The 14,365-nt window shown below is 34.2% G+C and overlaps 1 protein-coding gene across 1 annotated transcript in view; it reads right to left on the minus strand.

Moving 5' to 3' along the window:
• LOC126885884 (puromycin-sensitive aminopeptidase) overlaps positions 1-14,365 on the minus strand; it is a 191,242-nt gene that overhangs the window by 26,362 nt on the left and 150,515 nt on the right. Inside the window, exon 5 of the mRNA XM_050652678.1 lies at positions 11,674-12,233. Coding sequence (XP_050508635.1) covers positions 11,674-12,233 — 560 coding nt within the window. The remainder of the gene's footprint in view (positions 1-11,673; positions 12,234-14,365) is intronic.

Raw genomic sequence — 14,365 nt, forward strand, 5'->3', positions numbered from 1 at the left:
TGTTTTATAGACCTGACAAAGGCTTTCGATCGCATCCAAGTAGAAGACGTCTTACATTTACTGTATAGAAGAAACATACCAATCAATATTATACAAACCATCGAAAACATCTATTTTCATAATCGAATACAGGCAAAGATAAATGGCAAACTAACGCAGTTTATACCAGTACAAAGCGGAGTCAGACAAGGTGACTCATTAAGCCCACTGCTCTTTAATATAATAATGGACGAAATAATAGAAGCAGTACGTAAAGTTCATGGTTACAGAATGGGGAACAAAGAAATTAAAATATTATGTTATGCAGACGACGCCGCAATAATCGCCGAGACAGAAGACGATCTCCAAAGATTAACACATATCTTCAATACAACAGCCAAGAAATACAATATGATAATATCAGCAGAAAAAACCAAATGTATGACAACATATAAATACCCACTAAGATGTAAAATCGAAATTGATGGGAAAATAATAAAGCAGGAAGCAAGGTTTAGATATCTGGGAATAGATATAACCAGTTACGGAGATGTTGAAGAGGAAGTACGACAACAAAGTTTAAAAGCAAGTAAAGCGGCGGGATTCCTTAACGACACAATCTGGAAGAACAAACAATCTGGAAGACAAGACACAAAAGCAATAATCTATAAAGCAGCAATTATACCTATATTGACATACACGGCGGAGACAAGACCTGACACATCTAAAACGAGACGACTACTAAATAGAAACAACAGCGATGAAAATACTCCGACGAATATCAGGGGGAAAAGTCTGTTGGATAGGGAGAGAAGCGAAGACATAAGAAGATCATGCAATGTAGAAGACATAAATGGATGGGGGACAAAACGGAAACAGTAGTGGAACGAACACATTAGTAGAATGGCAGAGGATAGGATAGTACGAATAGTACGAGATAAGTCACCAAATGGACGAAGAAGTTTTGGCAGACCAAGAAAAAGATGGTGCGATAACTTAAATAATTTAGGAGGCTAATATTGAAGAAGAAACAGGCTTTAAACATATCCCTCCAGGGTCACCGGTGACTGTATATGAAGAATTTTCCTCGGCGGCCTCAGATCTTGTGGGTGTTTATACAAATTGTGAATTTGTGATTTGCGGTGATTTTAATTTACCACAAGCTATCTGGGTCAATTCCGAGGATGGTTTGCAGGTTGAGGGAGCAGCATCTATAACATCCGCTAATATTTTGTGTGCCTGTTGCAACTATCTTAACCTTAAGCAGGTGAATTCCTTATCAAATAGTTTTGGTGTGTTTCTAGATCTTATTTTTTCAAATATGTGTAGTGTTGTAGTTAATTATGCTTCTGAAAACCTGTCCACCATAACAGAGCATCACCCAGCATATGAGTTTATCATCCCTCTTAAAAGTGATTTAGATTTAAAATATGACGTTTTTACTACGATTTTAAGAACTGTGATTTTAATGCTATTAACAACTATTTAGCTAGCATATCCTGGGATCATGCACTTGATCATGGTGACATTAACAAATGTGTGGAATATTTTTATAATGTTTTGTACTCTGCTATTGATTATTTTGTCCCGATTAAACATTTTAAGTCATCTAACTTTCCATCTTGGTTTAGCAGGGAATTACAGAGGCTAATCATTGATAAGAAAAAAGCACATTGTAAATTTAAGCAGACTGGGAATTATGAGGACTATCAATTATTTTCACAAAGTAGAGATAAATGAATGTCACAACAACTACATAATGAGAATAAATACAGAATTGTCCGTTAACCCTAGTCTGTTCTATAACCATGTGAATAATTTACGGAGATCAAGTGCATATCCTAATAGTATGTTTCTTGATAATGAGACTGCCGACAGTGGTCAAGAAATTGTAAATTTATTCTAAAAACATTTTGCTTTATCACATAAAAACAATGATGGGGAGATTCCTGACTATAACTTTAATTATAGTTTGGATCTTAATACAGTGCAATTTTCTTTAACAGAGGTCTTTGATGGTATAAATAGTTTGCAGAGTAGGTATTCACATGGCCCAGATGGTATTCCCTCTGTGCTGCTGAAGAAATGTGTTTGTACGTTGAGCCAACCCTTGCTGCATGTGTTTAACTTGTCCATTTCCACTGGTATTTTTCCCGACTTTTGGAAAGTCAGCTTTCTTACACCTATCCATAAAAGTTGCAATAAGAGTGACGTTCGTAACTATCGAGGGATTAGCATACTATCAGCTATTCCTAAGCTTTTTGATAAATTATTTTCCACCCATCTATCCTGGCACTGTCGCAAAATATTAAATGACGAGCAGCATGGATTTTCTCAAGGTAGATCCACCATGACCAACCTTTTAACGTATCAGTTTGACCTGTTGAATGCCTTTGAGAGCTCCAAACAGGTAGACAGTGTTTACACGGACTTCTCAAGGGCATTCGATAGAGTTAGTCATAAACATATTGTTGCCAAACTAAGTGCAATGGGTTTGGGTGAGAGCCTTGTAAGATTTTCTTATAGTTTGTTAACTGGGCGTACTCAGTTCGTTCGGATTAACAATTACTTATCTAGCGAGATTCAGGTGCTTTCAGGTGTTCCACAGGGGTCTCACTCAGGCCCTGTCTTGTTTAACTTGTTTATTAGAGACCTGAGTACTATAATATTACATGCTGCACTGCTGGCCTTTGCGGACGATTTCAAATTTTATAAGGTTATTGAGTCCGAACTAAACACTGTACTGCTACAAAAGGATCTAAATAACTTATGTGTATGGTGTACTGATAATGGTCTAGAATTAAATGTTAAAAAATGCTTTAGTATTACCTTCAGTCGCTCTAACAATACCATTGAAAAAACGTATATATTGAACAATACTGTTATTGAATCTGTGGACTGTATTAAGGACTTAGGTGTTTTGTTTGACAGAAAATTAACTTTTATACCACATATTACAGACATGATTAATAGGAGTATGCGAAATCTTGGATTTATAACACGTAATAGTTCTCAACTGTCACCGAATTGTTTTTTAAGGTTATATGTTTCTTTTGTGCGCTCATTGCTGGAATATGCCTCAATTATATGGTCACCTTACTATGATTGTCACATTAGAAATACCGAGTCCGTCCAGAAACCATTTCTTCGTTCTTTGGCATTTCGAGCTCATACAATATTTGTCAGGGTTTTAACATTAATTATGATCTGGTTAATCAAACATTTAAATTGGATAGCTTGGAAGTAAGAAGGGCTAAATCAGATTTAACAATCATTTATAAAATATTAAATGGTCTATATCATTGCCCAACTATCTTGCAAGCTATAAGCCTCAATACTGTCCAAAGACGGGTTTCCCCAATTTTTCGCATACCTTATCATAATACGAACTATTGCTTTTACTCCCCATTGTCACGCACCTTGCGTCTAATTAATCATAATCAAAACAGTCTTGATCCATTTGTGGACAGTCTTCGTGTATTTAAAAGAAGCATACATAATTCAGTAACTGAAGTAAAGTACTAAGTTCCTATAATTTATTAATTATTTATTATTGTTACTAATTTAATTTTGTTGGTTTTTATTGTTGTCTTTGTTGTCATTTTTATTATCTTTTGTTATTTGTTATTTTAGGTTAAAAATGGTTATCTTTACTGTTTACCATAATATTTCATTTTTTTTTATACATTTTTTGTAAATTGGCTCTGCCGTTTATTGAATGAATGAATGAATGAATGAATGAAAAAGATGGTGCGATAACTTAAATAATTTAGGAGGCTAATATTGAAGAAGAAACAGGCTTTAAAGCGTACATACAAGAAGGAATAAGAAAGAAGAAGAAGACAAGAATGATAAAAAGTTATAAAACCGTAAGTTTAGCTTAGGTCATGCAAAACTTTTTATGAAGAATAACTTTTTTTCGCAAAATTGATAATAAATAAGTTTCCCATATATAGTCCATTCTTTCACGGTTTTTGCTCTAAATTTTAAAGAACCGCTTGGATTGACATGAAATTTGGCATACGCAAAGCTTACATGTCAAAGAAAAAAAGTGATATTGTGCCGATGTGTGCTTTTGCCCTGGGGGTGACTTTCACCCCCTCTTAGGGGTGAAAAAATATAAGTCTAAAATAAGTCCGGAAATGGATAAACTAACTAATTTTAAGTAACTTTTGTTCTATAGAGCTTTTTCGCCAAGTCAACACTTTTCGAGTTATTTGCGAGTGAATATGTTCATTTTTCAACAAAATAACTACATTTTTAGACGGTTTTTCGCAAATAACTCAAAAAGTAAGTATTTTGTCGAAAAAAACGTTCTTAGCAAAAATATAGCCTGTAAAAAAGTTAAAAAATGGTGTACGCGTTAGGTCTCTAGACCTCGTAAAACCAGAGTTTTAGCCAATGAAAAATACACTTATATTCACTAAATTTCAAATAGAATACTTCGAAGTAAAATATCCAAAATATTAAGCACTTTTTGGGGAAAACCCCTTATAACTTTTTTAAAGTGTTTAAAAAAAGCTTTATTTCTGTTTTTATAAAAAGTTTCGAGCATTAAATTTAAGCAAGTTACGCTCAAAATAAAATTGGTCGCTTTTGTTTTGGCAAAAAAAAAATCGGGAAGACCACCCCCTAATTAGCAACTTAAATGAAATTAATCGTTACCGCTCCACAAATTATTTTACTTATGTTGTGTTTATATGATCTGTAAGTTTCATCGATTTAAAGTGCTTATTTTGGAAAAAATTTGGTTTTAAATTAAAATTTTTAAAAATTTTAGTTTTGAAAAATATGCTTTTTTTCAAAATAACTTAAAAATTGTTAGAGAAACCAAAAATCTCGAAAACAAAAAAAATCAACATTGCTTTTCTGAATATCATGTATTTTTTTGTTTTTCTAGACAAAAATTGATTGAGATTTGGTGTTTTTAAATTTGCATACATTCGTGATGAGTGACTCGTTCAACCCCTTTTAACTACAGTCCTTTCAAAAATAAGGACTTTGAACCGATGAAACTTACAGATCATATAAACAATATATACACGGGTCAAGAAACTTGTAAAGTCGTAACGATTAAGTTCATTTGAGATACTAATTAGGGGGTGATTTTCCCGATTTTTTTACCAAAAAAAAGGGACTAACTTTATTTTGAGCGTAAGTTGTTTACTTTTGATGCTAGAAATTTTTTTTAAAACAAAAATGAAGCTTTTTTAAACACTTTAAATAAGTTGTAATGAGTTTTCCCGGAAATGTGCTTCATTTTTGGTTATTTCACGTTAAAGTATTCCATTTGGAATTTGACGAATATGAACCTATTTTTAATTAGCTATAACTCTGCTTCTACTGGGTATAGAAACGTGATATATACACCATGTTTTAAAATTTTTTACAGGCTATATTTTTGCTATTAATGTTTTTTCGACAAAATATGTACTATTTGAGTTATTTGCAAAAAACCGTCTAAAAGTGTGGTTATTTTGTTGAAAAAATGAACATATTCACTGGCAAATAACTCGAAAAGTATTGACTTAGTGAAAAAACTCTATAGAACAAAAGTTACTTAAAATTAGTCAGTTTATCAATTTCCGGACTTACTTTGGACGAATACTTTTTCACCCACAAGAGGGGGTGAAAAGCACCCCCGGGGCAAAAGCACATATCGGCACAATATCACTTTTTTCTTTGACTTGTTAGCTATGTGTATGCAAAATTTCATGTCAATCCAAACGGTTCTTTAAAATTTAAAGGTTTTGCAATATTTTACCGTTAAAGAACGGACTAATATGGCCAACTTAAGTAGACACGCGGTATACGCTATACACGGCAAGATAGCTGGTTATAAAGATTAATAAAGACATATCTAAAGGATGGAAAACAAAAGATTACAAATAAATACTCAATTAAAATTAGCAAGAGGCAAAATAATATAGGAAGAGTGCGAAAAAGACATCATAATATCATCGCGAAGATGAAACAGGCCAAGCCTAGTCCTTGTAGTGAAGACAGAGATTTCAACTTTGTTTCATCATTTTTTGAACGGTTATTACAACAAACATAAATAATAATAAATTTACCAATATCCTTTCAACATCATAGCCTTGAAACGCCGCAATTCAGATAAATTTTAACATAGTATATACGTGCAAACCTATTAGTCACGTGCAATATTTAATTGTAGTATACATATGCATAGTTGCAATATAAACTTGTATAGGAAATTAACGCATTACTTTGTCTATACATTTTCATAAACAATTTATAAACAGTACACAAGGACTCAACTACACAAATTCACAGAATCACAAAGAACTAGCTTGATGGACTGAGAAGTCATCCAAATGATCAAGTAAGACTGCTAAACGCCCCTCCTAGATTTGCAAGACGACTGAAGAAACTGTAACCAACAGAGACTTAATAAATTAAATACATGATTAATAGATCTAAAGTAAAAATATAATCTATAATAAATGGGTTGCCATAGGCAGCTTCTCCCTTATGTATTTAACACTCAAACCATTTACTTATAGCTTCGATGAAGCAGATTTTAAATTAAAATATGTAATATAAAAAAATAAACAGTTATTAATAAAGGAATAACAGGGGGATAAAGGGGTAGAATGCGAAAACATGGAGTTGATTCCAGTTTACTCTTCTACTCAAATCCGACTCTCACCTTCACCCTGGTGCCCCCTATAAACCGAGCAACCCAACTGGTGATCCGATATCCAAGCCCGGGTGGAAAGTTGGGTCGAGAACTGACAAGAGCGGGTGAAATGGCCCTCCGAAAAGGGGGTTTGGCGTTGGGTTAACTAGCCAACCCCGTAAAAACACAGTTACGAAATCGATAGTCAAAAATGCTGGACGGAAACCTCGACGACTACCTATACAACGAAATAAGGAAAATGATCTTTACTGGAACGTGGTACACTCAACGAACCGGGGAACATCCGCAAACTGTGTGAGATATTAGCACAATATTTCGTTTCTCCACTAGAGACCTATCGAATTCTATTATAAAAAATGCAGGTGTATTAAATTCCAAGAGCAAGTTTACAGAAAATTGATTTATTTTAGAGATTAAGATTATATGATGTACATCTACTATATAGGAGTGTAGTTAATTTTATTTTGCTGAGATTGTGGAGATACTGTTGGCATGTTACATTAAACATGATAGCAGAATTCCAGTAGTGCTGTTTTTACCTAACCTCGGGCTCTGGAGATTTAGGGGCCCCCTTTATTGCTATTCGTTGTCAGTTTTGTAACAAGAAAATACATGTTACATATTGACTAAAAAATATTCCAAAAAATACATTTAAATATATAAAAAAAACAGAAAGATCTAAAACAAAAAAACATTCTAAAGAATAAGCTGTCATATAATACTATCACAATTCAGTTGATCCAGTTCTTCATTTTCTACATACAATTAAGTTTTCTTGACTCAAATTTGACCTTAAATATGTCTTTATTCTTTTTAAAGCAAAAAAAGACCGCTCGCCTGACGCATAACGGTATCACCGGTATCGTCAAATAAATTTGCAGTTAAGTTAAAATATTGTTAAAATTTTTCATAAATTGTATGTTTATTTAAGTTTATTAGGGAACTTACATAAAATTTTAAATTCGAAAAAAATGTTATAAATCGCAACAGAACATAATTTAAAACATGTATCAAAGATAAAAAAGTTTTGTTTGTTTTTCGTTTGGCCCCTAAAGACGATTAAAAATTCAAATTATACCAGCCAGCCCAAAACGCGTCGTGACGTCATCGGGCTATATGTTAACATTCTGAACCAACAAAGTAAACAAAATTGTATATAATTTTAAATTAGACATTATAAACGTCAGTAGAAAATGCAGTTATGTGACGTTACAAGTGTTTTTGATCGTTTTAACTATTCATAGAAAATTTGTACTTTTACAAAATGGTTTTATTTTCCATAGTAAACCTTCTTTCCTTTCCTTCAATAACTATATCAAACTCCAATCTTAAAAAACTGGTATATATTATTACAATGACATACGATAAATGTCATTAGAATATAAATATTTTTCCTTTATTCCGCGACGACGAGCTGACCAAATACCCAAGTAGGTGGAGGCCAATAAACTAAAGAAGAAGCAGAAGAATACCTATACCTAAATATAACCATAAACGGAACCATATAGTTAAACTATGTGACGTCACGGGTCGTGAACTATATTAAAATACAGAAGACTTTAAATTTGTACTTCTAAGTTATTATGAGTTTTTGAAGCGTGAAATTTCGGAAATTTCATTTTTATACAAAGCTGAACATTATTATGTAATAAAGAAAAATGTGCAAGTTCCCTATTGTAAGTTCTCTTTGGTTTCATTAACATCTTATTTATATTTCTGGCACAAAGTATTAATTGACGTCTTGACTTCTTCTTTATCTAGCGTAAAAAACATCTAAAAGTTGATGTTACATCATTGGAGCCTTCAATTTCCTTTAAAAGACCTTGAGTATCTAATATTATCACATAACATTAAACACTTTAAATCTGAAATTTACTATTTTACTTTAGAAATAAGCCACAATTTAAGTTGGAAATTAAATTTATTGACATTTCGACTTCGGGAATCGTTATCGAAATACAAAATATTATTAAATTGATAAATATTAAATTATAAATAATTTCTATTAAGATTTCCGAAGTGGAAGTCGAAACGTCACAAATTTAATTTCCAACTTAAATTGTGGCTTATTTCCTAAGTAAAATAGTAAATTGCATAAGGTGCCACAAAGAAATAGCTTCAGAACAATATTTTAATTCTGAATCTCTCTTGTCCCTTTAAAATTGTTTCACTTTCACCTGCTTCATCGAAAAATGTTTTTCTCTTCTTTGAAAGTAAGTTGTAGAGAATATGTCTTAGATACCCTCGCCTTCGCAAAAGAAAGTTTTCACTTCTAATAGTTCAAATTTCGCTAAACTTATTTCTTACGTCTCCAACAAAGGTCAAAAGGGATGTTATTAGATCTACTCCAATTGACATGTTCACGTCCACATTTTCTAACGTTTTGCTTGTTGCATTCATCATCATCACCCAGCCCTTTGCGTCCACTGCTAGACATAGGCCTCACTCATTTTTGTCCATTGTGCTCTATTTTGAGCACTTTGCATCCAATTTCTTGACATTTCCTTGAAATGTTCAGAGATAGGTCCAACGAGTAAGAGAGCTTCCTGTACTTCTTTTGTCTAATCTTGGCCTCCACTCAAGTAATCTCTTCGTCCATAGTCTAAGAGCTAGTGAACCCTCCGACTAACGGTCTTCCTGTAAGGCTAGAAATTTGTATAGTGATAATCCATAGCACACCAAGGCTAAAAACCATGACCTGGCAGGCATCAGCCCTGCACGTGTATCTACCAGGTGAATCGAAAAGTGCATAGTTTAGGGGAAAAACAAACTTTCTCCTGTAAGGTTTAAATTTAAGTATGTGTTTGAGTAAGTCATTTAGAAGAAATGTGTAGAATGCCAGACGATTCTGAACAGCATAAGACCTTGCCAGGCGAGGGAAAAGATTAGTGGATTTTCCTAAAATTATTTTTTTTGCATCGAACAAAGTTTTTTATGTTTTTTAAATCATTCCAAACAGTCTTTAGTGATTTTTCTCTTAGGTTAATAGTTTTTGTTATATAAGCGATTAAACATTTTGAAAATTGCGAAACCGGCCATTTTTAACCCTAAATCGGACATTTACCTGAAATTTTCAATGTTGCCAAGCTAGGTAGATATTCTTTAATCATTGATTGATCAAATCCCGAAGAGTTTTTTTCAATACAATATGGAAAACCCCGTTGTTTTTTAATTGCTAATCAAGCGGGCGCGACACTGTAGTATAAGTGAGGACGTTTGAGTTTGCATAAATTCATTATCTCGAGAATGGGCAAATTTGAAGAGAAATCGTCAGATAGGTCGATTTTTATTCTTAAATTAGGACTTTTTGGCATATATTTAATACTAGTGACGTCATCCATCTGGGCGTGATGACGTAATCGATGATTTTTTTAAAGTATAGGGGTTGTTGATAGCTCATTTGAAAGGTTATTTAATTCTCAATTCAGTAAAATAAACATTATTAAAATTATTTATACAGGGTGTACACAAAATTTTTTTTATTAAAAAATTTAGACAAAAAGAAGAAAAATTTTTTTGTATACCTTGTATAAATAATTATGTTCATGTTTATATTACTGAATAGAGAATTCAATAGCCTTTCAAATGAGCTATCACACAACCCCTACTCTTATTTAAAAAAATCATCGATTACGTCATCACGCCCAGATGGATGACGTCACTAGTATCATATATATGCCAAAAAGTCCTAATTTAAGATTAAAAATCGACCTGTCTGAGAATTTATGCAAACTCAAACGTCCTCACTTATACTACAGTTTCGCGCCCGCTTGATTAGCAATTAAAAAACAAAAGGGGTTTTCGATATTGTATTGCAAAAAACTCTTCGGCATTTCATCAATGAATGTTTAAAGAATATCTACCTACCTTGGCAACATTGAAATTTTAGTTAAATGTCCGATTTAAGGTTAAAAATGGCCGATTTCGCAATTTTCAAAATTTTTAATCACTTATATAACAAAAACTATTAACCTAAGAGAAAAATCACTAAAGACTGTTTGGAATGATTTAAAAAACATAAAAAACTTTGTTCGATGCAAAAAAAAATAATTTTAGGAAAATCCACTAATCTTTTCCCTCGCCTGGCAAGGTCTTATGCTGTTCAGAATCGCCTGGCATTGTGCACATTTCTTCTAAATAACTTACTCAAACACATACTTAAATTTAAACCTTACAGGAGAAAGTTTATTTTTCCCCTAAACTATGCACTTTTTGAGTCACCTGGTAGATACACGTGCAGGGCTGATGCCTGCCAGGTCATAGTTTTTAGCCTGGTGTGCTATGAATTATCACTATACAAATTTCTAGCCTTGCAGGAAGACCGTTAGTCGGAGGGTTCACTAGCTCTTAGACTACCATCTCCCATCACTGATTCGGGCGACGTGTCCGGCCCAGTTCCATTTCAGGGTGGCAATTCGGGAAATTACATCGGTAACTCCTGTTCTTCGTCTTAAGTCTTCATTTCTAACTCGGTCACGAAGCGATATACTCAGCATTGACCTTTCCATTTTCCTCTATTGCATTCACTCGTACCAAAATACTTGCCCAAATCAGTGCCAATAGAGCTATCTCAAAGATATAAGATCGAACATGGGCAAATTTATGTATAGGCGTGAAGAGATGTAACAAAAGAACATAGGCGTTCGTAGTGTATTACCGCATCTGCGTATGAGATTATTTTCAAAAAATTTGTAGATTATTTAGCGGACATTATTTTTATTATTATTAAAAGGAACGGGTCCCTTCGGGCCCCTCCGGGGTCTGTACCGCTGGACGCCCGCCCCAAGCGTCCACAGAATAAAGAGGCACTAATTCCAGTACTACATTTATTATAATTGTCTCCACAAATGTTTCAAAAGTTGCACTACAGCCACAATTTTACAGCACGGAGTCCCGCTGCAGATGTAATAAATCACGATGTTTTGACCATCGTCAGATGCAACAGCCAATTTTCAAATCATACCTAATTATTTATTTTATGGTGTTGATATTGATAATTGATCTTGATTATAGTAATAAAAAAATCTTACCTGCCGGTTGCTGTGTAACTTTAACAACGGGAAATCCTTTTTGTTTGGTCCAAAAAGACATAACGTCCCCAACTGGTTTTTGACTGGCTTCCTCTAAAGCAGCCCACAAGTTTTCTGTGAAAGTATTTTTGTACTGATGTCTGGTTAAGTACAAATGCATGCCTTTCCTGAAATCCTCATCTCCGATATAATGATGCAACATTCTTATAACAGAAGCTCCTTTGTTGTAGCTAATGTCATCGAATATTTCGTCAATTTCGGAGGGGTTTCCAACAGGTACTTCGATGGGATGAGAATTTTTCAAACTGTCTAATTCTAGAGCTTTGATGTACGAATCATTAACAAATTGAGTCCAGATATCGTACTCGGGGAAGAGGTAGTTGACGCAGAGAAATTCTACAAATGAAGCGTAACCTTCATTTAACCACAGATGGGTCCACCATTCCATAGTCACAAGATTTCCGAACCACTGATGAGCAAGTTCGTGACCTACGACTAGCGCAATCCATTGTTTGCTAACAGCCGAAGTGTTTTTAGGATCTACGAGAAGACAGGTTTCTCTGAAACAAAAAACAATAGAATGAAACATAGGAATAGAAATAGAAGACTCACTAAAAATAAGGTTGTGTTACATTTACCTATGGTACTGTGTATTGGTAAGGTTACTATTCCATTTACCTGTCTAGTAACAGCGATTATGTCAAATAATAAGGCTATAACATATTCAAAAATCACTTAAATCGGACAACAGGTTTAGGAAATTCGAGACATCAAAATTGACCCATTTTTAAGGTGTCCTGTTAATTTTGAATCCCAGTGTATTTTTGATACATAGCTATAAGCATATAGCTATATAGACGAAGGGATTGTATGGAGACAGTTTTGTATTCTAAAGGTAATTATTGTAAATATCTCGCCGAAAGGTAGTAATATAGTCAAAATCTTATAAAATGTTCATAATTGACTTAAAAGCTTTTTTTAATTTTCTCTTAATAATCCTCCAAATTTCTGCAATTTCAAGTAGTAAGTCTCAGTCTCATTCAGCACTAGTCCGAGTACTAGTCAGTCTCTTGACAAGAGATGGCGAGTCCAGATTTCTCGAGAATAACGTTATTTCATATTTAAGCAGAGAACGATGTTATTTTAAGTTTAAGTTAGTTAGACAGCATTCCGAAATGTAAAGTTGTATAAATAAATAGTCGTATATAAATTCGAACCGAGTTTTATTTTAACTGTAAAACCGCTACATTTGGTGTTACGGTGTGAGGTTTCAATTTAAATATAAATTAAAAGTGATTTTAAAAGACTTTTGGACTTTGTTCGTCGGGAATAATCTGAGTTTGTTAATTGTTCGGTCTTCGAAAATACTTTTAAAAGAAAATTTGAAAAGTACGTGTGTGCGGACCAAAGATTCTGCTAGTAGAGCTTTCCATAAAACAGTTGCGTGAGAGAGATGTTCTCAGAAAAAATGGAGATGACCCAGAGACGTTCCACTTCCAGTCAGCGGAAGAAGCAGTCTTATTGAAAATAACTGTTGAGACTGTTTCTCAAAAGACCGATGAAACTTATAGAAAAAGCGACAACAAATTTGAAACTGTTTCTCAAAAGATCAATGAAACTTCTAGAAAAAGCGACGAGAAATTCGAAAATGTTGCTAAAAGATTTGACGAGACTTCTCATGGATGTAATTAAAGAAGTTTGTAGACAGAACTACGAGAAATTTGAAGAAGTTTCTAGAGCATTCGATAAGATATAGAAAAGTGTAGACAACAATGTAGAAATGTTAGAAGGAGAAGATCAAATAATTAGAGACTATGGTAACCATACAAAAGTTCTACCACCAGTTAATGCAATAGCTTTAGATCCTGTAGTGAAAGAAGAACCACCGAGAGACGAAACGTCGCATCATATGAGATTCAAATTGCGACCCTTTGATGGAAAGTCTTCTTGGTCCATAGCTCTTACGACCACCAATCATTGACTGCTGCTCTACGAGGTGATGCTGCAAATATATTAAGGTCAATTCCTAAGGGCCAAGAAAAATGTTACCAGACCTGGTTCACTCGTCTGGAAAAACGCTATGGAGATGCCCATCTATAACAAGTATACAAAGCACAACTGCGAAGTGAAATTCAACGAACAAGTAAGTATCTGCAAGAATTTAAAGCAGATATTGCTCGTGTGTTGCGATTGGCTTATCCGGAGGCGAGAGACAGAATTTTAGAAGAATTTGGTGTAGATACCTTCGTGAATGGGTTGCGAAAGAGTGAACTGCAGAAAGCTTTACGACTAGTGAGACTGAAAGTTTTATATGAAGCGCTCGCTATCGCCTTGGATCACGAAGTAGCTAGCCAAGCTTCGCGGAACAATCGAGTACTAACCGTGGAAAAAGGCGATAAACGAAACGATGAACGTTTGGAGGAAATGGTATGGAGAGTGTTTCGTGAAACGATGCCGAAGAGACGCGCGAAGAGGGCTAGAAGAGTTTGTTCAAATACAGATGCTCCCTCGAGACGGCCATGCGGTTAAAGTTGTAATCACCGGCTTAAAGTAGAGGAACAACTTTGCCCTGTAAGAAGAACCACCGTCGTTAATATGCAATGGCAGCCCCAACAGTTACAAGACGCCCAAGATGATCCATGTATAAAAAGAGTGTCGGAAGAGTCGGATTGGATGCGTCGAGGTGAGAGAC

The sequence above is a fragment of the Diabrotica virgifera genome, chromosome 6 (assembly GCF_917563875.1).
Source record: "Diabrotica virgifera virgifera chromosome 6, PGI_DIABVI_V3a".
NCBI lineage: Eukaryota > Metazoa > Arthropoda > Insecta > Coleoptera > Chrysomelidae > Diabrotica > Diabrotica virgifera.